Source organism: Drosophila willistoni (genome assembly GCF_018902025.1).
Source record: "Drosophila willistoni isolate 14030-0811.24 chromosome 2R unlocalized genomic scaffold, UCI_dwil_1.1 Seg167, whole genome shotgun sequence".
NCBI lineage: Eukaryota > Metazoa > Arthropoda > Insecta > Diptera > Drosophilidae > Drosophila > Drosophila willistoni.
The window spans coordinates 20,066,604-20,094,396 of NW_025814050.1; the positions used below are offsets into that span (position 1 = coordinate 20,066,604).

General features: G+C 34.5%; 2 protein-coding genes across 2 annotated transcripts; one reads left to right on the forward strand and one right to left on the reverse strand.

The window, feature by feature from the left end:
* The first annotated feature begins 1,286 nt into the window (after positions 1-1,286).
* On the forward strand, positions 1,287-21,830 carry LOC6642283 (mucin-5AC). The gene is made up of 6 exons (XM_047010793.1): positions 1,287-1,372; positions 14,577-15,177; positions 16,723-17,058; positions 17,120-17,200; positions 17,261-19,390; positions 20,597-21,830. The coding sequence occupies exons 2-6, from the start codon at positions 15,012-15,014 to the stop codon at positions 21,676-21,678; spliced, it is 3,795 nt and encodes a 1,264-aa protein (XP_046866749.1). The 5' UTR covers positions 1,287-1,372; positions 14,577-15,011; the 3' UTR covers positions 21,679-21,830.
* Positions 21,831-23,037: 1,207 nt separating this feature from the next.
* LOC6642284 (protein rhomboid) lies at positions 23,038-27,644 on the reverse strand. The gene is made up of 4 exons (XM_002065468.4): positions 27,220-27,644; positions 23,670-23,807; positions 23,405-23,584; positions 23,038-23,333 (listed from the first exon to the last, which is right to left on the reverse strand). Exons 1-4 carry the CDS (start codon positions 27,460-27,462, stop codon positions 23,121-23,123), a joined length of 774 nt encoding a protein of 257 aa, XP_002065504.3. The 5' UTR covers positions 27,463-27,644; the 3' UTR covers positions 23,038-23,120.
* Between the last annotated feature and the right edge of the window lie 149 nt (positions 27,645-27,793).

A 27,793-nucleotide genomic window follows, 5' to 3' on the forward strand; every position in this document is an offset into this window, starting at 1 on the left:
ACCAATGCATATTGACCATTTATAAATATTCCAGTTTTAAGAGTACGTTCAAGGAAAAATGTAGCCTATTTCTTATATGAATCCTATTTAGTTTCAAAAACATTTCAGGAGAATTGGAATATGTAAGTTTGAGCTCAAAATGTGTTTGAAATTATACAAGAACTTTAAGACAGACTAACTATTTTTCGAATACATCTTTCGGGTTGGTCAACTGACTGTCTTCTGTCTGCTTTATAAACACTTAAGAACGACTTATTTTACGATTTACACGATTCTGGATCTGCTGCCATCTCTAGTGGCAAAGACAAACCCCAAAACGAGTCACTGGAGGCAACGAGGCAAGGCAAGGCCAGGCCGGGCCGGGCCAGACTGTTTCCAACTGAAGGCTGCTCTCTCACTGCTCTGCTCATACTTTTTTCTTTTTGCCATTTTTATGTTATGAATCGTTTTTATGCCAAACAGATTTATGCAACTTTGTGAGCAACATGGGCGGGTGCTGCCCTTTTGCCTCGGCACACTCCCTCACCCAAAAGATCTCGGATGGGATCTTCTCTTGCTTGGAGGATGCTTCGTCTGAGGATGCGCAGTCGCGACATTATGAGTAATGGAGCAAATGCCTGGAATTGTTTACTCGAGGGCTTTAGTGTTGGAGCAGATGAACAATTAAAGTTTGAAAATTCTAGTTTTGAAAATAACTTTATTTAAAATTGATTTATAATTCCAACTAGACAAAAACTTTCCAAACTGAAATGACCAAAAAAAAACTAGTAGTCAATAGTCCAAAGGTTTTGTCCTCTTATCAAGTCATCTTAATTGGCTGACAAATATTCTAAAGAAACGACATTATATTTCTTATCAGCGATTCATTTCCTCATTTAAACTCTCTTTGGTCATACTCTTAAGAGCCACATTCTCTTTAGCCGATGTCTTACCATGAGACACTTCAGCTTTCAAACTAGAATCTTCAGCAGAATACTTTTTTTTTTTTGTATGCAGACAACTTTCTTTCGAATGCTTTTTTTTTGTGTGTGCACTCTCATACAAAAGTAAGTTGCCCTCATGCTGAGACGATCAGTTGAGAGCCAACACGCGACGCGTTCAGAACGTTGAAAAGCAAAGACCAACAGAAACTGAAAGACACCAACAAAAAAAAAAAACGTTAAAGGAATATACAACTTTCTGAGAAGAAGATCTTCTGCCAGTGGTTTTTCAAGTGCTCCAGTGAAGTGAACAAAAACAAACAAAATTATATATAAAAAAAAAAGAAAAATTATTGAAATTTCAATTGTTGTTTTTTGTTAAAGTGAAACAAGATCTTAAGTGGATTTAAAGTTACGAGTGGAGTGAAGCCAAATTCAAGAGCTATTTGAAGGTATGTGAACTTGGATGATTCTAGGAATGTTTTGCGGTTTTTCTTTAGCCATGTTTAGCTTCTAGTTTTTTCTGAGTTTTTTCTTTTTTTTGGCATGCTAAAATTTAATAAGTCTTTTCCGCGTCTAACAGTTCTTTTTTCACGCTCTTGTCTAAGACCTAGGCAGGGGGCAAGTGAAAGAGTGCGAGAAAAGGGGAGCAGGAGAGGGGTAAAATATGCAGTTGGCAAAGTTGCAACTTTGTGGCGGCATTTCTACCAAAGTTGGCAAATTCTTGCGGCACATTTCATTTGTCTTTTTGCTGCCTTTCGGCCTCCTCTGTAGTCGTCGTCGTCGTCGTCGTCTCTTTCAATGATTTCGTGTCGTGCCGTGTTAACGGTATTGTTTACATTGTTAATAGAACCTGCAACTTTGGTGTCTGGATAAATAAATAATCACGTGGGGGAGAGGGAATCGAAATGGGGAAGCGAAGCGACAACTCAAGTTCGAGGTAAGAAAACTTACTTAACGCTTCGCTGCCTCAAGCAATGAAAACAAAAGACTTGGGCAACGAACTTGCCAAGTTACATTTATGAAGAAATATGAAAGATGAAATCTTATTTAGGGCTTTAGATCTACATTGTGAGATCTGTTTTCAGAATGGCACGGAATTTAAACACTTTGGAATAAAAAAAAGTAATTGAAAAAATTTATATTGTCTTTCGTAAGGTAAATGCGTCATATAAAATGTTTTACTTTGAAATGAATCCCTAATTGAGATCAAGATGATCTCGAGTGGATTGTTTTTATATAATCTTGTGAAAGATTAGCTTTGTCTTGGACTATATTAATATATAAATTTGGACCAACATACCAAAGGTATGACGTTAAGCAGGTGTTTTTAATCATTTTTGATAATACTAGGCTTAGAAGGGCATTCGTTTTTAATGTATGATTCACAAGTAACTATTCGGATAATAGGGGACATTTTATGGTACTTTTTTTTGTCAACCCATAACAAATAGGTTGAATTTTCCACAAATACATTTTTGAAAACTGAAAACTTTGGGAACACAGTTTTGGTATGGCTCAAAGTTTTGCTAATAAAATTGGCTAGCTCATTATTTTGGTTTAGAAACTTCTTATATGAATTTCAGATGGATTTTGAATACAGCACTGCAAAAATGTATATCCAGAAGTCAGTATTCACATTTAGACTAGTTGTGCTATATGCTAATATCAGAATGCCAATATTAAATGCCCAATTAATGAATCAACTTTTTATCTTTTTCTTTAAACAATAACTATAAGAGTTATAACAGTTACAAATTTCTCAAGCAACAACTTTTTCCCTTTAGCATTTAAACTTGATTAACAAATTAACATGTAAACTATTCTAATTCTTTACGAAAACGACATCAATAAAAAATGCTTATTATTTAATTGCTGAAGGTGATTTTTAACCGGTTATAAAATGGTATTACCAAGCAATATCAGCTGGAAAATTGCAAAGTTGAATTCATTTTAGATGAACTTTGTGCAATAAACAAATAAAAACATAGTCAAAACGTCGAGAATTAAATTTCAGTTTCCCAAACTTAAAGTTAACGATTTGATGATTAAAATGTAAAATTCTCTCCATGGGTTTTCATCAGTAAATTACTCATCATTCTTTTGCGGTTTTGTCCACACCTTGAAATGAAATTCTGTCGTAAAGCAAATGACAGAATAAATCTACGCAAATTAAATAACATTTCCCAAACGGCAATTAAATCATTGTCCAAGACGAAATCAGAAATTGCTCATTTATTAGGCAAAAAAAACGGAGAGAAACAGAAGTTAGTTTTTTTTTTCAACTTGGCCAAGTGGAAACGGAATGCTAATGATGTAAACTTAGCCATTTAACTGTTAAAACTGCCAAGAGCAAAAACAACAACGGCCAAGACCAACACGAAGACGACGACAAAAAAGAGACAAATCTCTGAAAGAGGCAGCAAAAGATGAACCCAAAAAACTAGTAGAAAAAAAAAAAGATGTTGACGTCTCCTAAGACTAATCAAAGCCGTTACAATGGTCACAAAACGCAGTTGAAAGTGCGACCGAGAAGGCTGATGTAGACAAACAAAAGGGAGAGAAAGAGAGAATATAGGTTGCATGGGCAATGAGTGAAAATGTTGACTGTAATCTTGGCCAGAAATTACCGTTTCATGTTGACAAAGCGAGCAGCAGTAGCAATCCCCACCACAGCTACAACTACTTCACTTCACTTCACTCCAATCCATTCCATGACTTAATGATCATCATTAGAAACATTAGCTCGGATCTCTACACTTAGAAGCTGGGATCCAAGCCAAGGGTTTTGTTTTTAATTCACGTGACAACATGCAATGAGTGAAGTGGCAAAAGAAAAACTCTAACAACAACCAATAATATTTGATAATGCCAAGCGGAAGCTATAAAACATAGAAGATGACTATGACGATGACGACCCCAAACAGATTTTCCATCTTACATTCATTAGGCTAAGAAGGAGTTGGAGAATCAGAAGGAGAAGGAGGAGAAAGAACAGAATTTGCTAATTGGCCTACAATTGAAACATAGGCCAAGAACTAACGGAAAGAAGGCTTCATTAGAAACAGGCAACCTATGGTTTTTTTTTTCTATTTTGAGGTAGAACGAATAGGCTTATACTCTTCCAGTAAGACCCATTTTTGAACCTGACTTTGTTAATTTCAGCCTAAAATCAGTTTCAAAATCAAGGTCTTTAGGTTTAAAAATGAATAGCTGAGACGGTTTCGAAAGCAAACTTTTAATCAGAACGTTTTGATATTTAGTTTGAGTCGAATGGCTTATATAAAGTTTTTGAATGTTGGTCGTAGAACAAAAAGAACTAAAGCTTTACCCAGCTGAGGCTGACTTTAGTTGTTAAAATTAAAATCACTTTTAAATAAACTACACAAGCTATGACAATTGGCTTAGTTTTTAAATCAAATTCAAATTTAAAATTTTAATTTTTAAATTTGGAGATTAAAATTTCAATTTTTAGTTAGTTTAGTTTTTCTTTTTTGTATTTCCAACAAAAGAGCCAATGAATTTTTATTCACTTTTTCCATATTTGTTTTACTTGGAATTTTTTTATAATTAATCAAAACTTGAAATCAAAATTAATGGCAGACGAAGCCCTAAGATTTTTATGAAATTTTAAGATAATCTTACCATTTTAGTAAGTCGGTCTCTGGTTATAGATTTACTTCTTACGAATTGGGAATTATTGTATTCAAAACACAATATAATAAATTAGTCAATTTCAAAACAGTCCCCAAAAAAAATATTTTAGTCAATCTCAGACTAAATTGACTTAGAAAAGCTTCTTGCTGATTTATTTCCTTATTAAACTTGGAATAAAAATTATTCCTTTTTGGGCAACATGAAACAATTGAGTTCAAGATGAAATCAGATTTTAGTCAGTTTCATTTAGACGATAATATCATTAAAATTTGAACTTGTATTTCAGTAGAACTAATCAACATCAACAGCCATTCACTTAGTTAGCTAGATTTTACCGTTTAGGAGTTGCAGGACTAACCATTTTCTACCTTATCTATTATCTCTATACCCTTGGGCAGATCATTCTCCTTGCTTCACTAAGCTTAGATGAAAACTTTGATGGTTAGGGGCGTGTCATAGCTGATTATGCCCGTTTCTTTAAGCTAAGCATCTCAAGGTCGCAAAAAAATACAGAAAAAATTATATCGTAAATCTGTAGCTCAGGCTCCTTTTAAGTAAAGCGCTTCTCAACTTACATTAGCAACATCTGATATGCCAAAAAGACAAAAGCAAAGCAAAAAAAACAAAAAACACATAAAAGAAAGAATGGACTTTGGTAGAAAGAAAAACCCGCAGTACAACAAAAGATAGCCCGCACGTAATCTGATATTGGAAAACGGTGAGGCAATCCAAAGCAACCAAATACAAAATACAAAACTAGTCACCAGTTGGCCATATGAGGAGAGAAGCTCCTTTGGTTGGTTTTCGTTTTTTGTGTTTTTTGTGTGTTTCTGTGTGTGTGTGTGTTTGCTATCAAAACAGCATCTGCAACACAGAAGGCAGCACCGATCTTCAAGTGAAGTAAGTGCGCGCCATTCTACTAACGGCCAAAAGAAGAGGAAAAAGAGACTCCATGCGGTGGGCCGGAGGGGGAGGGGGAGATGATTGAGGTGGAGGCGGCGCGGTGGGTCATCCGAAGTGAAAGAAGAAGGAGTTCCAACTCAGTAAACTTGCATGTGTAGACGAGGTAGAATCAACAGCAAATGATGATGATCATGTCAATGGATGGGCATGATGGTGATCAAGTTGATGATAATGACGACAATGACGTTGCCGATGACCATGACGTTGAGAATGGCAAGTTAATGCCCAAATAAAAGTATTATAAACCTAAAAATTATGAGTTTTGAAGAGCAAAAATACTTTCGAGAGGTGTAAACAGGTGAATTTAATTCTTGTCTAGGATTTAATAAACGATTTTTATCTAAATCATAAGCATATTAAATGTGGTTAACTTCTTTTGAATAATAGAAGGTGAAATTGTTAAAGATTTAAGTACAAAATGGTTAGTTAGGTAGACTTACTTCTAGCATATTGTCCATTATTGGCAAATGGAAATAGTTTAAATGACTTTAATTTCGTAATATTAATTATCTTTCCTTAATCTGTGTGGACTTCAACTAATAAAATTCCTCTAAGGCATATTGGATTTCAAATTGATGACTCGTTTAATGTTTTCACACTCTAATTGATATATAAATTTATCGATATTATTTCATAAAAAGCGAGTTTTATCAATTGAGATTTAATAATATTAAAAACATTAACAGTTTAAGGTGAATGTACGACTCTTTTCCTTATTGAATTTTCATTTCTATGAAACAGTTGGATCGATTGAGCAACATAGAAAAGAAGATTTCAAAAAGGCGTAATAAAATGCCGCCATTTAGCATTAATTTATCTTATAGTAATTAACATCTCAACAATAAAAAACAAAACAAGAATGCTTTTTCTTATTGTTAACGTGGCCCAGCTGTTTATTGGACAAGGCAATACGCCCATTAGGGCCTACGGTCTTGGTCCGAACCCTTTGGGTTATTTATCAAAGCTGTCAGCATTGTCTGCCCAATTGCCGGCAGTCTGTGTGTCATTGCACCAACAGCCATTTATGGCCTAAAGAACCCATAAAAACATCGAACTTGGCCACATGCGTTTTATTTTTTTTTGGTTTATTTCTTCTGCATTTGGTTTGAGTTATATAACCCACCTGAAATGTTGTCTCGTCTGTTCTGATCTAACGGTATGCGATACTTTTACGGTTTTTCTTTCATTTTCTTGCACATGTTTTCGACCATGAAAGCCTTGACAAATGGGCCCGGAAAAATGTTTTGCATGGCAAAACTGAAATGGAAATGTGGTCAACACAGGCACAGGAAGGCCGAGACGGCCGAGGAGAAGGAGGAAATGATCAGTTTAAATTGCAGTTTTATGGTGCATTGTTTGAAAAGAAAAGAAAGGCCCAACAGAAATTGTAGCATGGAAGAAAAAAAACTAAAACTTGTTTTTGACGGTCAATGGCATCCAACCAATTGGGCCTAAAAGAATATGATAGGTTATAACCAAGATTAAGCTGTAAATCTACAATAAGAAAAAGTCCAACAACCAGTCAAAGTTCGCCTTTAGAAAAGTTGAAATTTTTGTGTTCTGATTTATTGACCATTCTAATGGGATGATACCCTCAATAATTTTTGGCAACCATAAAAGACGACATCAATTACCAAAAAAAAAAAAGGTAACAAAGTTAAGCCGTGAAAACGTTTTTTTTTAGAACTTGGCTCTTTGTTTTGTGAAAGGTATCTGGGACTGGACCAATCTCCTCCTAGTCTACTAGAAGTCGTGCAACTCATTCTGCTTAGTTTCGTTTGCTCAATTTTGTTAGATAAAGAGAGAAAGAGAGACAGAGAGATAGAGACTTTCACCTGCTCCAAGTACTTGAATGAATGGGCCCTACTAACTTGTTACCATTTAACTACAAAACCGAAAAAAAAGATATTCAATTAAATTATATGACAATGTTCAACACAATAAAAGAAGAAAGGTTTTAACAAGTTTTTGACTTGAAGAACTATTTTTGTAATACTCTTTCCCAGTTGGGAAAATAAAAAACTTTGAAGACATTTTTGATTTATTCCTTAGTACCGAAATAATGTGTTTCTAGGCAAAAATTATAAAGCATGGCTTTAAAGTTCTTTATATTGATCTTTCTGTTACAATATTATTTTAGGAATTGGCAATTTTATTAAAGAGGTACTTAATTTTAACTAATGTTTATTAAATTCAGAATCATATGTGCATTATTCTCAAAGTTCCATTAATGGAAGTTCCAAATGGATTTTCCTAATATGTTATAATAACACTAAGAAAACTTATTTTATGCCAAACATGAAATTTCCTAAGTTTGATTCAATCCTTACCAAATGTTGTCTTCTATATGCCACAAATCTATTCCTCCTAGAGAATTTGAGAGAATTCTAGTGCCTATAAGTTTTCCTGAGCTCATGGGAAGAGTATGTGATAGTCGTTTGAAACTTGCTTTAATCAGAATCTTTTCTAGTTCTTTCTTTTTTTTTTGCTGTGTCCCTCTTCTTTGTAACTTAACAACTTCCGCTTGCAAAAAAAAGGTTGAAAAAAAAAGAAAGAAAAAAGACTTCAATCGAGTCTGCGATCCGATCACTGCAATCTCTGATGATGAGGTGCATAAACGACGCCCATTTATTGAGCCCTCGCGGCTTAAATAATTTTCCATGGCTAAAAGGGTAGATGGTGAGAGGAGATGGTATGGTAAAGGAAGGTAGCAAGAAGAAGGCAGGGCAAACATGTTTGGCGGCCGTTAAATGACAGGCATTTGTCTGCATTGGCAAAATGCAAGAAACGAAGGCACGGCTCTAGCACTTCCCGAAGAAATGGAAGAAGAAAAAGAGAGAGAGAGAGAGAGACAGAAGAGATGTAGAATTTGAGGTAAAACCAAGTCACATCAATTGAGTTGAACATGAAAATTGCTTCAACTTGAAGTTGCTTGTTGTTGTTGTTATTGTTGGTTGTTGTTCTTGTTGTTTGTTCGCAGCATATTTAATGAGCCACACATGTTGTCTATAAGTCAGGTTTTTTTTGTTATTGTTTTGGTCTTCGTGTTGTACAAACGTAGTAACAATTTGGCATGTGCTTTATATAGCAGACACATATGTACATAATTTGCCTACCAAAATCAAGTATTATGAGTATTGCCAAATAGTCTTGTGTGAACGTGTTGGTATTTCCCTTGATGATAATTGAATGGATGGTGAAATTTTCCTTATATGATTTCTCATGTAAATCATAGCCACGTTTTTCCATTGATCTTCTTGTGAATAACAGCCAGACTTCACTTTGATTTCATATGCTGATTCGTTGGTTTCTTCGTTCGTGTTCTTCAATCATTTGCAAAAGTGAAAATGATCTCAATCTCAATACTGAAACTTGTTGCTTGCTCTATAGCTCTAGTTCTCTCTATTATTATTGTAAGTGTTTTGCTTGGCTTTTTCATTATTTTCTTTGAGAGATGGAGTCGAGGAGATTTACATAATCTCCACTAGGTGAAAGTTGTTACGAAAATTATAAGTTAAGAACGCCCAAAACTATGCCCAGTAGTCGAATGCTGAGCAAAATCTTGGTTTCATTTCCATCTTTGCATTTCTCTCGAGCCTTTCACAAATCTCAAACGTCCCCAAAAAGCAATAAGAAAACCAAAAGTGGAAAAACAAAAAAACCGAAACCAAAAACTAAAAAATAAATCAGTCAGTGGGGCGTTGCTACTGTGTCAAAAACTGTGAGCAAGTCGGACAGAGGCCAATGGTAAAAATGCTAAAGAATTTATCCATCCATCCATCTGCCATGGCCAAGTATCTCTATCGGAATCGTGCTTTCTATTGTTAGTCTTTTCAAATTTATTGTTTAAGAATTTATGGTCAAGCTTTTGAAAATGAATTTTCATTGTAGATTTTTTTACACAGATTTCTTTTTCTCTTTCAAGAGCAACCTTAAGCAGTTTGGTGTTTGGATTTCTTTGACCAACAAATATTTACTTTTACTAACCGCAAATTCCCTTTTAAACAGTGACATTAACCCCAAAGAAATCTCTAAATTTCTAAATCCATATTCCATATCTGTGATTTACAATTTTTTGAATTATTCTTAAATTTATTCTACGTTGTACTTGCTAAGTGAAAAAGTAATTTCTGGATATAACTTAATGTTTTTCTAAACTATGCAAATATTTTAAATGAAAAAAACATTAATATATATTTATTTGTATTATGTTAGAAAAATAAAGCTTGACTTTATTATTTAGCAGTTATTTTGCTTAACTTTATTTGATTAAAAAACAGAAGTAAATAAATAAAATGTTTTAAATATATTTGAATTGGGTTGACGAATTGTTTGAAAATTTTCATTTAAACGTTCATAAACCCTTTCCATTGTGATTTAAATATTTTAATTCTGAAATTCGATATACAAAGAGAAACCTTTTATTAAGAAAATCAATCTATCTGTGCAGTAAACTATTAAAAAAACTTAAAGCAATTTATAATGAATGTAATTTAATTTAAGAAGTTTTGTTTCTTGAAAGATATGTCTTTTAAAATTTAGTTCAATGAAAATTTAGTTGAACAAATTTAACCTAATTACTTGTTAAAAGGAAATGAGGAATTTAAATTTAATTAATTAAATTTAAATTTTTAATTTATTAAAACTTTTTATAATAAAGTCGAAAGATATACTTAGATATACTTAGTAAAGTATATCCGTTATATCGTATATGAATACTACTATAAAATATTAAAAATACGTAAGGGATAACAAATTATTCCGATAATAATTTGATATAATATATCAATTATATCAATTTTTATAAAACAAAAGAAGGATATAATATTTAGAAATGTTGAAATATTTAACATTGTCCTTAAAATTGATTAAAATAGAATCTAATAAAATTTATTTAACATTAACCTAATATCTACTGAAACAAAACCAATTCTACATTTCACTGAATTACTTTTTATTTAACTTTAATAGCTAAAGATTATGACTAAATTTTTGAGCTGAGAGAGTTTATTTTATTTGCTAACTGTAAAACATTTCACCATAAAATGCTGAAAATATTATTGGCATTTGGGTTAATGAAACTGAAAATTGAAACTTTTCATTTCTGGCCAGAGATTATCTCAATCAAAATAAAACGAAGAAGCTCCCCAGAAAGTAGGTTGATGAAATCGTGTTGCCAAAAGAAAAAAAACACCAAACTCTTCATTTCATTTAAGTTAATAACTCAATTTAATTCTTATTTCCACTTTCCCTAAAGCCAAATGAATTAAAAAATTGCTCTATCAATTTTGCTCAGTGTATAACTGAGCTTTTGTTCAAATAGAATGAAATTATGTCGTTTTGGGGCGTAGGTAGATAATGGTTTTTGGCCTCATTATTATGCGGTGAAGCTTCTGAAGATTCTTGGACACTTGCTCCCACAGCCTCGCTTTCTACAACCACTAGAAACACACATAGATATATACATATTAGTGTGCGTGTGTGTAACTCATAGGTGGTTGTGTCCATTGTTTATACGAATAATTACTGTATATTATTTATGACTTGAGTTTGGCTTTACACACGTTCTGAATACACATGAGCCACATTTTAGCACTAGAAATTATGGTCATATGTAGCAATGCAAATTTGTAATTAACGCAAAGATTTCACTTCATTTTCTAGTTCTGATCTCATACAGAGAGCAGCAGCAGCCTCAACCATTTTCATGGCCAAGTGGCATGCAAATGAGCCCAAAAAAGTGAATTTCAATTAAAAGAAGACAAGTCAAGTGAACAAAAAAATAAAAGTCAACTCTTGCAGTGATTTATTGTGTGAAACTGAAATGCCTTTTCGGTCGTTTCGTGAAAGTTTAGCTTTAGTTCTCTCCACTGAGCCAGTTCCTACTCTTGACATTAAGATAATGGCTTGATTAAAACTTGTCATGAGAACAAACCACAAAACTGAATTTGAAACTCTTTACCTGAACCCCACCAACAACGAACAGAGTCAAGTAAGTAGGCAAATTGTAAGACCAGGCAAAAAGCGTCTCAAATCAACTGAGCTCCAATTACTTTTTATTTTCATATATTTTTCTAATCATTAAAAAGATATTCAGGTTCAATATCAGGTTACTTTTTTTAGACAATTGAACGACTAAGCTTACTAGAAATTGTCCATTATATAGACCATTAATTATTATAAATTCCAATTCTTTTATTAAGATTTCATACAAAGTTCTTGGGCATTTAATGGCTAACAATTTCTGATTTTCACAGATTTTTACATTGCATTGTTAATAATTTTTAAATATTTTTATTTTTGGTATAGAGTAACTCATTGTCTGCATTTAGTTGTATGTGAAATTCAATTTCCTAGGCACTTTTCGTATTTGCATGCAACATTTCGTGGCATCCTCTTCTCTTGTCTGCTAATCACGTTCTTAATGAAAGTGGCAATGCAGTTGCCAGTCCCAGTTGGAGTTCGAGTCTGACTCCTAAACCAAAAGCCAGTGGGGACTGGTCATGTGAGTGAGTGGGCGGGGGGAGCTGTGGCCATGGGGGAGTTCTCTAGTGTCTTGGTCTGTTGCTTTCGGTCTTTCACTGACAATGACCGCCATTCGGTTTGGTTTTATTTGATTTTCATGTTTGTTTATTTACTATACTATACTTGGTTTTTTTTTGTCTTTCTCTGTTTTTTTTTTATTTGTTTGTTTGTTTTCGCATGCAACACTCGTCCAGCCCAAGTGTTGAGTGGTTGAATTCTATATACCAGTTCTGGATGTTGTTCCTTATTCCCACCCCTCTCTGTCCATCTCCTTCGATTTCTTGGTTTCTCTAACTCTTTTCTATTTTGCTTACAGTTGATTCACATTATTTACGACCAAGACTTCCAGACAGAGTTGTATACGTTTCACTGTATGTATATTCATTTTGATAAGTTGTGGCAGAATTTCCGTTTTTCTTTTCCTTGCGCAGCTTCTGGCCTATTTCTGTTTGATCAGACAACTTTATGTTTGTGTAAACAAAGCCATAAACTTAAATGATATGTTTTTTTGGATAAGCAACCAACGGGAAATAATGCACAGCGAAAAATATTTATAATGGAAATGGAAATTCCCTCATTATTTACCCTTAAATAAGTTTTATTGTCAACTGACAAAACCTTGAAAAATATCCTAGAATTTCGAGACATAAGATAGGTTAAGACTTTAAAATTGTCAATAGAATTTTTATTAATAATTTTTAATAATTAAAGAAAATAAATACAGAATTTTCAATCTTAAATAAATTGGAATTAGAATTACTATAACTCTACATCTTTATATGATTTGAATTCTTCATTGATTTGGAGTTACATTTAGCAGTCCTCAGTCTTTACTTTATTATACCCTTGCAAAAAGGGTATATTAATTTTGGTCAAAAGTGTGCAACGCATAGAAAGAAGCATCCCCGAACATATAAAGTATATATATTCTAGATCAGCACGACGAGACGAGTTCAAATAGCCATGTCCGTCCGTCCGTCCGTCCGTCCGTCCGTCCGTCCGTCCGTCTGGATCAACGCAAACTCCTCCTAGACCGTATGAGCTACAGAGCTGAAATTTTGCATGTAGGCTTGTATATACTGCAGGCGTTGTATATCTCGGATTCAGCCGGATCGGACCACTATATCATATAGCTCCCATACAAACGGCAAAGTCACGAACAGTGACTTTTCTCAATAACTTCATTATTTTCTGAGCTATTGTCGTGAAATTTAATATTGGTGAGTTAATTACACATATTAACTACTATGCCAAATTTTATCAAGATCGAGTGACTATATCATATAGCTCCCATAGGAACGATCTTTCGAAAACAGTGACTTTTGTGAATAACTTCGTTACTTTTGACGCGATTGCTTTCAAATTAAACATTTGTTAGTTTAATATATCTGTTAATGACTGTGCCGAATTTGATAAAGATCGGGTGACTATATCATATAGCTCCCATAGGAACGATCGGTGGAAAACAGTGACTTTGTCCAATAACTTCGTTATTTCCTATGCTACGATTGTTGGCCGTTTTTTCGCAAACATTAGCCTTTTTAGATAAAACGTTTTTCCACTTTGATGGCTATAGGTAAGGAAAGAGTTACCAAAAAAGTTGTAAGGGTATACAAACTTTGGCGCGGTCGAAGTTAGCCCTTGCCCTCTGGTTTTTTATTTCTTTTGTAAATATAAAATGTTGGTTAATTTCATCTTAAATGGAATAACTGACTTGTATAGGAGCTTTATATTAAGTCCAAGTATTATAGAACTAGCATTAAAGTTTTGCCCTTCAAAATATAGCCTTTTAAAATATGATATAAATACTTATCATAATATTTTATTTGCCGAAAACACACCAAATCGATAAAATCTTGTTTATGAATAATGAATATTTGAATATGTAGAATATGAATATTTCTACTTTTTTAGATCTTAGAAGATTTACAGTGAACTTTGGAAATATTCTTATGATATTCTAATCATAAAGAAAATTGCAATAAAAACTTTAGTTTATAAAAATTTTAATAATATTTTCAAAGAATAATGGTCTATTTTTACTCTAATTCATTTAAATTCTTTTCTATTGTCTTTGATAATGTAAATCTTTTTTACAAAGTGCGTAAAAAAATAAAATTTTAAAGAATCATTTTAGTCATTTTAGTTTTCCATTGTTTACGGTCAAAAACTACAAACTTTTTTTTTGTCAGTGTAATATTTGCGGTAGGTCGAAATAAGGCGAAAATAATGTTAATTGATTGAGGTATTCGGAATATGTTAGTAAGGTGCCTTAAAACTGTTTTGTCTTTCTTTCTATCATAAATCATGATTAAGCAGTTTACAAATGATAAAAAGGTTTTTACTTAATTAGTATTTCTGGATTAGCTCAATGAAACTAAAACCTGTTGAGACTTGAAGTTTCCCAATCGAAATAGAGTTGAAAAGAGAAGACATTTATGTAGCTTTATACCTCCTAACAGTCTAATGACACTCACTTATGAATGTTTTTTCTTGCTTATCTATTTGCAGAGAATTTGGAAATTCTTCTTATGGTTCATTAAAAGTGTGGCAGAACTTTGGCACGAAAACACAACTAAAACGACGACAACAACAACAGTCATCAAAGAGTCAACATAGAGGCAAACCCTCAACGACCTGTAATATTGTTATTTCGACTTTTGTGCGGGTAATTTCCTTAAAGTTGCTTTTGCCGGGTTTTAATTTGGTCTACGCCTGAGCATGTGCTGTGGCATTGGCCACTGGCAAACGCTTGTCATTCGAAAGTTGCCTCTGCGTGACATACATTTCATGCGCATTAGTCGACAAACTTAGAAGCTGGAACTGGAGTTGCTTGGCTTTGAAGTTGGACCAGGAGCTGGAGCTGGTGTTGCAGTCCCACTGAACCCCAAAATACATACATACATACATATATAGGAGAGATACACTGAACCCGTTGCATTATTCATGCACGTCGGCTGCCAAAGAGGAGGAAGCAAGAGACGCAGAGACGCAACAAGACAAACGACAACCAAAATGACGCTGCATTTAGTCAGCATTATTATATCGGTGGCATTATTTTTACTACTATGGCCCGCACAGTTGGATGCCTACATAACCACACAGAATACAGGTGAGCAGTGAGCCAGCCAATTGGAATGTGCGTCACAAATGAGTGTCGAACACACAATGATAGGTGATGGGCTTCCAAAGTGATGCCCACATTTGGGTTAGATCGATGATTAAATTAGTGAAATTTGCTCTAGTTGTGCTACCAATACAAGTCTTAGCTAATAAAATTCATCGTTAGAAACTTAGCTAATTTGTTCAAACCCTTTTTATAACTATTCATGGAGATACTTAAGTTATAAGTTAGTTGCCCCTACATTAATAAATAGTAATAATAATAATAAGAAGTATAATTATTTTCTCTATCTCTGTGGATACCAAAATAAGCAGAATCTGATTGATCCATTCATCTATATTTACTTACTTAAACTTAAACTTATATATGAATACATGTTTACTTACTTACGTACAGGCCCACTTAGTTGCTTAGTTACTTACTTACTTACTTACTTTCTTACTTACTTACTTACTTACTTACTTACCTACTTACTTACTTAGTTACTAACTTACTTACTTACTTACTTACTTACTTACTTACTTACTTTATTACTTACTTACTTACTTATTTACTTAGTTACTTACTTACTTACTTACTTACTTACTTACATACTTACTTACTTACTTACTTACTTACCTACTTCCTTACTTACTTACTTACTTACCTAATTACTTACTTACTTACTTACTTACTTACTTACTTACTTACTTACTTACTTACTTTCTTACTTACATACTTACTTTCTTACTTACTTACTTACTTACTTACTTACTTACTTACTTACTTACTTACTTACTTACTTATTTACTTACTTACTTACTTACATACTTACTTTCTTATTACATACTTACTTACTTACCTAATTACTTACCTTCTTACTTACTTACTTACTTACTTACTTACTCACTTACTTACTTATTTACTTACTTACTTACTTACTTACTTACTAACTAACTAACATACTTACTTATTTACTTAGTTACTACTTACTTACGTAAAGACATATTAACGTATAGTGGTAGATATAAGAAGTTATTCAAATTAAAATTGTAGGAGTTACATTAATTAAGTAACTTATAAGTCACCTTTATATTTTCAGGTAAACAAAAGGTTTTTGGTTAAACTGTGATTACCTCAATTATAGGGATTTGATTTTATTCACTTCTTAATCTACTTATTTGCTTTTATGAAGTTTCAAAATAGTACTTAATTTTAACAGCCTAACTTAAATATATTTTTGGTATTTACATTAAAAATTCACCACTATTGAATTCCTTACAACTTCAAATTACTTTTTTTTTAGTACTCTCCAAAATCAGTCAGTAGTTAGTTAATTAAAATAACTTCCAGCCTTAGAATTATCTTGATTTCTTCTTCATAGTTTGGCTACAAAAAAAAAACAATTTGGTTTAACCTTTTTGTCATTTAAGTACCATAATATCTTATCTAAACCTATTTTACTTCCACCCCAAGTCAATGACATTTTTAGCATATACACAAGCACATAAACTGCTGATCATAATTAAAAGAGAATATTGTTCAATTTCATAGGTTGTCATCATAATGGCACATGGTTTGCTGACAAGTCGGTGGTGCCCAGCATGGAGAAGTGCCTGAACTGTCAATGCAATCGCAAGACTTTGGTTTGTCGTCTCAAAGTGTGCCCAGAAATGCCCATGCCGCCTCCCCGGGGTTGTGTGGTAGTGCAAAAGAAGAGTACTTGCTGCCCTTATCTGTCCTGTGCTCGTCTCGATGCATTCTATAAAATACCCACAAAACGACGTATTATTGCCTATTTGGATCACTATGAAAGGGAATCCATTGATCGAGTGGTTAACGATAATATGCTGCAAAGAAGATCCGATGATTCCGATGTGGATTTATTTGGTAAGAAAAATAGAGAGACCAAGAGGGGAATGTTTTTTAATTGGTTTTTTTTTTCAAAAAGTTTGCGTGAAAAATGGAACTGTCTATAAATCGGGATCAGCAATGTCTTCATCGAACTTGTGCAGCTATTGCTATTGTATAGGTAAGTTGATTGGATTTAAAAAAAGAAATGAATTCTCATTTTTGGTTTACTTCACTGCAGGTGGCACTGAGAAATGTGTGAAACCAAAATGCATGCTGCCCGTGGATGGTTGTAAACCCATTTTTGTGGACTCTACTTGCTGCCCCGTGCGCTATGATTGCTCAAGTAAAACATCTGGCAAATCATCTCAAGAGGTTCGCTATAGGAAAACCTCCAATAAGCATTTCCAGCGAATGTCTCAACGGCTGCAACGTAATCGAGGCTGCACTGTGGGCTCCCAGTTCTATGTGGAGGGCCAGAAAATGCCTTCCGATAAGGAGAGACCGTGTGACATTTGCTTTTGCATAAGAGGTACCAGGCGTTGTGCCCCAAAGAAATGTTCTCCAGCCCTGAAGAATTGTATACCCGTTGTGCCCAAGGGTCAATGTTGTCCCTCAAGCTACGACTGTGGCAGTCAAAGAGATTATCGACGCTCACAGAACTCCAGGCAATTTAATCTTTATAATCTCTTCTTTGGCAAAGAAGAGCAAGAAGTGGAGGCAGTGGCAAATGCTGCCCTAATACCAGAGAATAAAATGGCTGAACGTTATCCCTTGGATCGGCATCCCACACAAGGACCCCTTCTGAGTAGTGGAGATGCTTTAAAAGCCAGCAGTGAGAAGAGCATATTGGATACTCTAAGAGAAGGTCTAGAGTTTATTGATGGCAATAATAATAAAATGTTAAAGGATAATCTAGATTTGGTGGGCACAACTCCCACACCGACCACAGAGAGTTTTTTGGACATTCTTCTAGGATCAAGTACAGAGGAAAAGCAAGAAAAGGAGACTAAATGGACCACATCAACAAAGAATTCAGTGAATTGGATGGACCTACTACTCGGTCCCGATGAAGAAGAGGAAACAGTTGGTAAGCCCACAGAGTCAAGCATCGAACTGGTCACCGCTCCCATGGGTAACATAAAGAGAATCTCTGAAGATTTTGATGACCATTTGGAGAGTGGTGAAATTGCGGTGGGTGAACTGCCAGCCGAGGCACAACAAATAGTTTCAGCTCAAGAGGAAATTGTAACAAGCACTGATAAATCGGAACCGAATCTATTGAATGTTTTGTTAGATGGACTTTCTGGTATTCTGGATGATCCAGCGAATGAGACTACTGAAAGCTCAAGCACTAGCACCACTTCGACAACAACTACAAGCACCACCACGACTACAGTGAAACCCTCAGTTCGTCCTGCTCCCATGTTTCGTCCAATGCAACACACAAGAATTAATTCGAAAATAGCAAATCTAACAGTCACACCGCCCAATCGATTGGATTTCCATAGAAGAAATGTTTCATCAACTACAACAACTACAACTACAACAACAACAACTACACCCAGACCTACAACAACAGCCACAACTACGACTACAACAACAACTAAAAAACCTAGAACCACTCCAAAGATAGTAACAAGTACCACTCCAAAACCCAGACCCAAGACAACGAAACGCACCACCACAACAACCACCAATAAGCCATCAACTACAACGACAACAACAACGACAACTTTGGCCACCACAGCAAGAACCACCATAAGAACCACTCAAAAACCAATTATTAAAGCCAAACCCAAACCGAAACCATATGCCACATCCAAACCTCTGATTATTAAAACCAATCCCAGCATTTTGGAAGCTGAACCACTTGATGAAAGTGCTGAACCCACTTTGCCACCAAGTTTACCCAATCTGAAGATTATACCATTCTTACCCGCCGATGCAGTGGACACAAATCCCACGACCAATCAAAACTATTACCCACCCATGGCTTCTGACAAAATGGACATTAATGTGGAACAAGTTTATTCACCTAACGATCAAGCCACCTATAAATATCAATTCAAAGTGGAAACTCTGCCCGCTGAACAACCTATCCACCATGGCCAGTTCGAGGGTAGCGCAAGCTATGTAAACTATAAATTTGATCAAAATCAGATGAGAGTTGGCGGCGTAATTGGCGAGGTGATCGATGAGCCCAGCCATGGTAAATTCTCTCCTCCCACTGAGACAGAAGGTGGTTTTGTGCCCAAGGAATCATTTTCCATAGATGGTGAAGTCCTACAGGATCATGTGGGTAGCTATCAACAGGTTACCCAGCATCTTATAGACATAACAACAGCAGCAAATGATACATCTTCAATAGGTAAGAATCATTAAGATATATTTTGATATAACAAAGTAATCAATCGGAAAAAGGAAACTATAGGATAGTTTTTGAATGGGGAAAAGAGTTTTGTATATATAATAATATTTGGTAAATATTTACTATAGTAATACCGAGTAACTACTCGGGCCCAAAACGCGCTTAAACTACATAAATTTGGTATCAAACAAAAAGAAAAATTCCACGAGCACGACCTCAGGTGCGCCTTGGCGATTTATTATGTAGTTTTTGTGCAATTAACGAAAGAAAAATCATTATAGATAAAAGTAGCTTTTTTCCGGCTAAAAGAAGCTGTCAAATTTTGAGATAGCGTTGCCAGATGCCAAGTATCGGATACTCAAATACGCGCGCTTTTTGAAATTTTTGTTCGCACTATTCTCAACAATCGAAAATATTGTTGAGTTTACATTATTTCTGGATTTTAGAGAACAAATATTGTTCAGAATACAATTTTCGGCTGCCAGAGCAGCGGAATATTCCTTAATTTTATAATTTACGCGCCAATTAAAAAATAGCATTTGCCAACACTGAAATGTAGCTTTAGCCGATTTTTTCACTTTTCAACACTGAAATCTCGAGTAGCTTAAGTAAATATTTCCTAATATTTACTTAAGTCACTCGAGACTCGAAAAACGGCTAAAAAACAACGCGCCAAATAAAACAACAGACTGGCAACACCATAATCCATAAATAAACAGCGTTGCCAAAACTGAAACAACACTAGCTTTATGTGATTTTCCACTTATCAACACTGAAATCTCGAGTAACTTAAGTAGCTTAAGTAAATATTTACCGAATTTTCTCTTTCGTTTCGTTTGCCCGATAAGCTTAAATAAATATTTACCAAGAGTTTTTCAGTTTTAAGCTGATACTTTTTATTGAAATTTGTTTTAAATAAACAAACCATTTTGGCCGATGCACTATATCACATAGTCTATATGTCAAAAAATAGACATGCACCTTAAAAACGAATTCATATCTGTTATTTAGGAAAAAAGATTTCATATATTCAAGATTTATTTTCTGATTTCTTTTATTTTTAAACAAGCTTTAAAATTTCCACAAAATGGTAATTTTGTGCTAAAATAACTGCCAAGATATTCTAAAAAGCTTGGCCTTAGTTATTTAATCGTTACCGTTAATCGTTATCGTTATCTTCCGAATTTTTGTCTCTTCTTATTGCAGAAATTACCACACCAGATCCATTTAAAGATGTGATACACACGGAAAGACCACCAAATCTCGATAGACTTATTGAGGATAAGCAGAATCATTCCAGTGAAAGTATGACATTTAGCACATCGCACTCAACGTCGAGTTCAGTATCCAGCAGCTCAACCTCGAGTACTTCCTCATCAAGCAGCACAACAAAACAGACGCCAACGATAGATAAAAACGAAATCAATAAATTGGATAAGCTTTTGGAAGAACTACTCGGTGGCATGGAGGAATTGTCGACAAGTGTAAGCACTGTGCCGCCATTTAAAATGCTACCAACAGCTGCACCAACAACAACAACAAGAACAATTCCTTCAACAACAACGGCAGCAACTCCCACAACGACAACAGCAGCAGCAGCAGCAGCAAAAACAACAACATTGTCGACAACAACAGCAAGGCCAACGGCACGTGCCACCAAAAAGGGCAATAGTAAAACGAAAAATAAACCGACAGTGGGTGGAACAGGCACCAGGCGACACACAACGCCCAGCAACAGAAACAAAGTCCGTGCCAAAACGACAACAACAGCCATACCTAAAACCACAGCAATATTGACAACAACTACAGCACGAACAACAACAGCAGCCACAGTTCCATCCACCAGGAGCACAACAGTGCATCCATTTTTAAATTCACCTTTCGACAAATTGCCTTTCATGGATGCCAGTTACGAAGTTCGACAGCAACAACAGCATCAGATGGAACTACAGCAGCAGCAGCAGCAGCAGCAACCACAACAATTCCATCATTATCAGCATGCCCTGAGCAGCGGCAATGGCAACAACAGTCCAACAGGTGCAACAAGCAACACATTCAGCAATGCTGCAGTTGCTTCTCCATTTGCTGGTGACAGCGGCAGCAGCAGCAGTGGCAGCAGCAGCAGCACCAGCAGCTTAATGGATCCCACGGGTCAATTAAAATTAGCTGGCTGCAACATTTATGGTCGAATGTATCGAGTTGGCCGTATCATTGTTGAATTATCCAGCCAGTGCCTCGAATGCATGTGCACTGAGGTCGGCGTCAAGTGTGGACCATTAGACTGTTAATTTAAGACGAAGTAATCTCAAGAATTCTGTATCTTTATGTGGAATCTTTGCCCCTGTTTCGCATCTAATTTAAATTAACCATCTAATCGAACTAATCTAAGCATAAGATTTAACCATAAGTTTGTATTATAATTCCAATTTAATTTAAGCAGAACGCATTTATGTATTAAAAAAATATAATTAAACATTACAAATAAATTATGTGTATACCTACAGATAAAGAAATATTTAAACAAATATTACATTAAACTTCTTTGTAATTTGAAGCAATGAGTACTTTATTTACAAGCTATTGTTATTTATTATATGGATTATACTACAAGACGTATAGTATTCGAATATCATAAATAACTAATGCTATATTTTAGGTAAAGGAAAACCCATATCAATAAACTAGAAAATCTAAGTAAAAAGAGATTTTTAGACTATTTGTTAAGGTAAAGTTTTCGGGTTTTCGTACAGGGCTCAAGAAATACAAACATATGAGAGACCATATTTTGAGATTTGAATATAATATTTAACAAATTTAAAGGGTTTTGGTTAAACCTTATTTTCCTATTGAATAACTTTTCCTCATTAATTAACTAAAGGACCGTGTATAATATAAGAGAACCTCATTTAACAAACTCCTTGTACCGAAAAAGGGAATACGAGCAGGAGAGGGCAGGTAGAAGGAACCGCAATTCCTAACCATTGACTATTTTTACTTGTTGTACTACCATATATCTGCTATATCCCTATCGGTTGGCTTATAATTCTTTTCAGCCATAAAAACTAAGAGATTTTAAAAATGGCAATAATTCGATAATACAATTCTTTGCTTTTGATAATGTGCTTAATAATGTGTTTATGACATTGTGACAAACTAGTTAGCTAGACTTGTCCGATGTCCTACAGCCTCCTTGCTATTTCATTCCTTAGCGATATGTATTTATGTATGAACAAAAGGCGAAAGGATTGTATACTACTCTGTGCACACATTGGTAGAATAAAATACAGATCAATGTATAATGGAATAGGATTCCTAAAATAATATTGAATCATCTCCGGTCACATTCTACAACTTATGTGGAATCTTTAATTAAAACTCAACCTTTTAAAGATCTAAGGCATTTTTTTCTATTTACTCACACCAATTAAATGATTATAAATGAAATTTCCAATTCAATCGCAGCAAACATTTCGATGAGTCAATTGTCAAGTCAATTGAAAAACAATTTCAAATAGGTCTCATTAACGTCAGAAGTGTTGAACAAATAATTAAATGACTCCATGTTCCAATTGAGCACCATAAAATCGACAGTCCATAATGAGCAATAACCATGCAAATTTGGCATAGAAAATATGTTTGCCTGACCAAAATTGAAAACAAATGAAATTTTTTAATGTTTTGTTTTTATTATTGGCATTCTAAAAGTAAATTTGAGACCATAGAAAATTGTTTAGAAATATGTTTTCAAACTGGCAACTCTGCGATAGATGACAAAACCACCTAACAGACCCGAAATTCCACCGCCTAAATGAGCCTCCAGACTGATGCGTGGATTTCGATTAAGATGATAATGAAAATGATATATGGTCAAGCCCATATCAGTGGAAAAGAGTATCATTAGGGAGAGTATACGAGCATAGCGATACGATAGATGATGGAAATTCTGAAAATACAAAAATAAAAAGCCAATTCGTTTAAAATTGTAAATTGTTTGCTTCTTCATAGTTGACTGACCAAAACCAGGTGTGGTATATGACTAGACATCATGGCATAGACACCCGCCGAGCCACCCAAGAGCAACAGTTCTGGCTGCAACCAACTGTGGGCCAATGAACCGCACAAGCCACCCAGCAGATAGATCAAAGACAAACGACAATGACCTTGCTCCAATTCCAGACAACAGCCAACGAACAACTGTAAAGAGCAGAAAAAAAAACAAAGTTCATTTGAGATTTTTTTTTTATCTTTTTCACAAGATTCATTAAGAAGTTCGACTAACCTGCAAACATATATTCAAAGACAAATGACAAGTATCGGCATGGAGCAGCATATAGGTAAAATAACGCCAATATTCCGATTCAGGTTGATAAATTAAAAGTTTTTGCAGGCAAGCATTGGCTACAAAATGGAGGGCAATCTAAAAGAAGAGTGAGATAAAGAAGTTTTTTATATTTTTCTATATATACACTACATTTAATTAAATTTTTAATCGTATACGAATCAGGTTAAAATAGTCCTAAATGAGTTTGTTTTCTAATCATTAATCAGTTTTTTGTGGGGAGAAAATACTAATCTAGCGACGACTTCTATTGATGAGTTGACTAATGAAGTAAGTAAGTCGTCTCGCCGACTTGGGTATACCATACACCAGGTGAAACAAATATTTAAAATTTCGAAAACCAAATGTATGTCTATTAAATTGCTTTAACATGCCCTCATACCATATGCTATCTCGCTCACTCTACAAACACACAAGTACTCTAGCGCCGCCACTAGCCAACGGCCAATTCTGCCCTTATGCATCGCGTAGCAAAATACGTTCATACGCATATTTTGCATGTTTCTAGTCCGATTTCAATAAAATTTGGTAGTTTGGTAGAAATAGATAAGATTAATTAGTCTGCCGAATTTGATTGCGATGGTCAAAAAATTGCAAGAGCCAATCGGTTTTTTCTAAATTATGGAGGCGGAAGTGGGCGTGGCAACATATTAAAATATATATATTCTGCGCGCATACTAAGCCAATATACATACTAAATTTGGTGAGTTTAGCTTTGTTAGTTTTCGAGAAAATCAGTTTTGTTTAATTTTCGGGGGCGGAAATGGGCGTGACAAAATGATTAAATAGTCAATGTCTGCGCGTCTGTTAGGCTAGCTTACATACCAAATTTAATGTCGGTAGCTGTCATAGTTTTTAAGAAAATCTGTTTTTTGTAAATTGCGGGGGCGGAAGGGGGGGTGGCAAAAAGATGGAACAATTATTTTTTGCGCGCTAACTAAACGAGTATACAAACCAAATTTGATGTTTCTATCTGTTATACTTTTTAAGAAAATCGGTTTTTTGTAAATTCCGGGGGCGGAAGGGGGCGTGGCAAAAATTTGAAACAAACTCGATAAGCGTACATACTACACGAGACTGCATACCAAATTTGGTGGCTCTAGCTCTTATAGTCTCCGAGATCTAGGTGTTCATACGGACGGACGGACGGACGGACGGACGGACGGACAGACGGACATGGCTAGATCGACTCGGTTGTTGATCCTGATCAAGAATATATATACTTTGTGGGGTCGGAGGTGCTTCCTTCTGCCTGTTACATACATTTTGGCGACTTTAATATACCATTTCACCCTATGGGTGTATGGTATAAAAAGTCTAATTTTAATCAATTTCGATTCCTTTTATATTCATATTTTGAATCAGGATTCATTTCGATTCGTGTTTGGAATGTAGTCGATTGATTCATTCAATCCTATTTTGTATTATATGCTATTTTTCTCTTTCTCGACATTTCCTTTAATCAAGTAATAATTTTTTAATCAACACAAGGAGTCCAAATAGACTCATCAAAGTGATTTCTATTATATCTATTAATTCTCTACGGAAGTTTTGAATGCTTGGGGATCATGCATATTTTTCTTCTAAGTATAAAATCGATCAAAAAAAGTTCTTGAAATCCATTAACAATCTCCGTTGTATAACTGAAAATTGACCCACATTGTCTAAACGACATTGAAACTCCACTATGGCGACTCCCCCAAAAAGAATTATAAAATTTCAAACAAATGTCAAAAGTTTTCGTATAAATTAACTTCTTATATGTTTTCTCGAAAAGTGAACAACTACAATCTTGTCTTTGCACTTATTAAGAGTAAAATAAATGAATAAATGCAAACATAACTCGAAAAATCCTTCAAGTTTTCATGCATTTCTTTTGTAAAAACTATTAAAATAACATATTTTGCAACTCTATTTTGTTGTCGAGTTTCTTCGAGCCAAGAATCTGTCACTTTCATTTTGTGGCTGGCCAAGTGTAAAGCGGAATGGATGCAAAAGTGTTGCACCGTATGCACTGTGATGTGAGTGGTGGCAAGATGCCTTTCAACTTGCACCGCATGACTTGACAGCAGCCACTCAACACCAAAGCTCGATGCATCATGCATCAAGATTCAACAACAGCAAACACACACTGCATCAACACCAAATATGACAAATGCCAATTGCCACAAAACATTTAAGCCAGATGACTAAAATGGGCAATAAAACTTTAACCAGTCAGCTAGCGTTCGATCGATTGGGTTCGCACAGATTGTGCAATATTGCAATGAATATCGTTTCGATTTGGTCTTATTGTGGGTTGGGCTTAAAACAATCTTCAACATCAATTGCCGATTGTCAGTTGGCATTATTGTGCGTATCAAGCAAATATGTTAGGTAATTAAATCCAGAGAAAGAAAATTTGGGTCAAACACTTGTGGGACTTTGGCATTTAAGAGTGTAATCCAAAAGGGAAGATTGGCTAATTACTTTATTGATTTAAATTTGGTTTTTATGCCTAAGTAATACTTAGCAAATTCTTCTGACTTTAACCTATTACTTCTCTATAAACTTCTTTATTTTTATGCTTTCTTTGTCTGTCTTACTATTTCTGCATGTATTTGTTTACGTATTTATCCGAATTTGAATATATTCAAATATATTAAGCTCATTTTTCATCTATTTTTTTGTTTATTTATTAGTCGGTAATTGTTTAAACCGAATATTGGAATATGTTTATCGCACTTTCATCCAAATTTTTTTGTTCGCTAACAATTTCCCAATATTTATCGGCATGTTTTTGTGTCTTTCGATTTATGTAAAAATCTGTCAGTAAAAAAAGGATTTAATCTTGTTGTAGGAGTACTAGGGAATACATTAAAAACATCTCTTTGAAGCTTATTTTTATTAAAATATTTTGGGGAGAATACTAAACTTAAGTGAAAAAATTTCAAATTTCTTCTACATTTATTTTGATATAAGTATTGAATTGATATCACATACTTGAAGTTCCCCTTGTCAGCTGAAATTTAAACATATATTCAAACATATTTCATGTATAAATATTTATTTCATTTGTTTATTCCGAAAAGTAAAATTTTTCCTAAAACTAAAATTCTATCCCTTAAGTTTATTTTAATTTCATACTTTCATCCAAACAAACACAAAAACCGCAAGTGCCACGACTATTTATGAATACGAGAGCATAATTTAATCACCGCAAATCTATAAACACTCAGCACTGAATTTTTGTTTGGCTCCAGCACACTTAATTCCGAAGAAATATGTTTACGCGAATAAAACAAACAAATTCTTGAGAAAGTCAGTGAATAAACAAATCTCAGAGAATTCAATCGAAAAAAAGCATGGAATCTCGGCAATAAATGAAATTTCATAGAACAAAAGATTTGACACACATCACTCATACGCCGCGTTAGCTATGTGGAGCAGTTGCAAACTGCAACAAAACTACAGAAAGAAGCAAGAACAACAACAACAAGAAACACAGTACCTGCACAAAACATATCAACAAAATGAACCAGGGCACACGCCATAAACGTCGTTGTTTCTGTTCCTTCTTTTTCATTGTCAAATCATCAATGAAATGTTGTTGAGCAGCTGCAGAAGGGGCACCGAGTGGAATGGGAGTGGTTACACTGGGAGGCAGCAAGAATAGCCTGACATCCTTGTTTTGCTCTTCATTGTTATTATTATCATTGTTATTACTATAACTATTATTATGCTGCCTTGACATAATGAAATGCTTGGCAATCGACCGACCGACGCACAACCGGTGCGCTTAACGCTTAACCCACGACTATTCAATGGGGCGGCGAAATGGTGTGCCTCCCACCATTCGAGCAAATAACAACAAACAACACGCTTTGTTTCAGCTTTTTTTATGTTTCCTATAAGCAAAACGCAATCATCGATCAGTTGCAGATCGAAAAAATCTTTCTTTCATTCAAGTGTCAAAAGTAAAGCATACTTTTAGGCAAACTACAAAAATAAATCAAGCTTCATGGATTTGTTTAAAGAATATTTAAGTTAAAACCAAATGTTGTAAAATATTCGTTGACATTTCA

What these genes read in the sequence shown, in the direction of transcription:
- LOC6642283 (XM_047010793.1), top strand. Translation starts at nt 15,012, where the DNA reads ATGCACGTCGGCTGCCAAAGAGGAGGAAGCAAGAGACGCAGAGACGCA. An exon ending in CATAACCACACAGAATACAG is followed by an intron (nt 15,178 to 16,722) that starts GTGAGCAGTGAG and finishes TCAATTTCATAG; the next exon opens with GTTGTCATCATAATGGCACA. An exon ending in CAGCTATTGCTATTGTATAG is followed by an intron (nt 17,201 to 17,260) that starts GTAAGTTGATTG and finishes ACTTCACTGCAG; the next exon opens with GTGGCACTGAGAAATGTGTG.
- LOC6642284 (XM_002065468.4), bottom strand. Translation starts at nt 27,462, where the DNA reads ATGTCAAGGCAGCATAATAATAGTTATAGTAATAACAATGATAATAAT. An exon ending in TGTTGATATGTTTTGTGCAG is followed by an intron (nt 23,808 to 27,219) that starts GTACTGTGTTTC and finishes CTCTTCTTTTAG; the next exon opens with ATTGCCCTCCATTTTGTAGC. An exon ending in ATATACCACACCTGGTTTTG is followed by an intron (nt 23,334 to 23,404) that starts GTCAGTCAACTA and finishes TTGTATTTTCAG; the next exon opens with AATTTCCATCATCTATCGTA.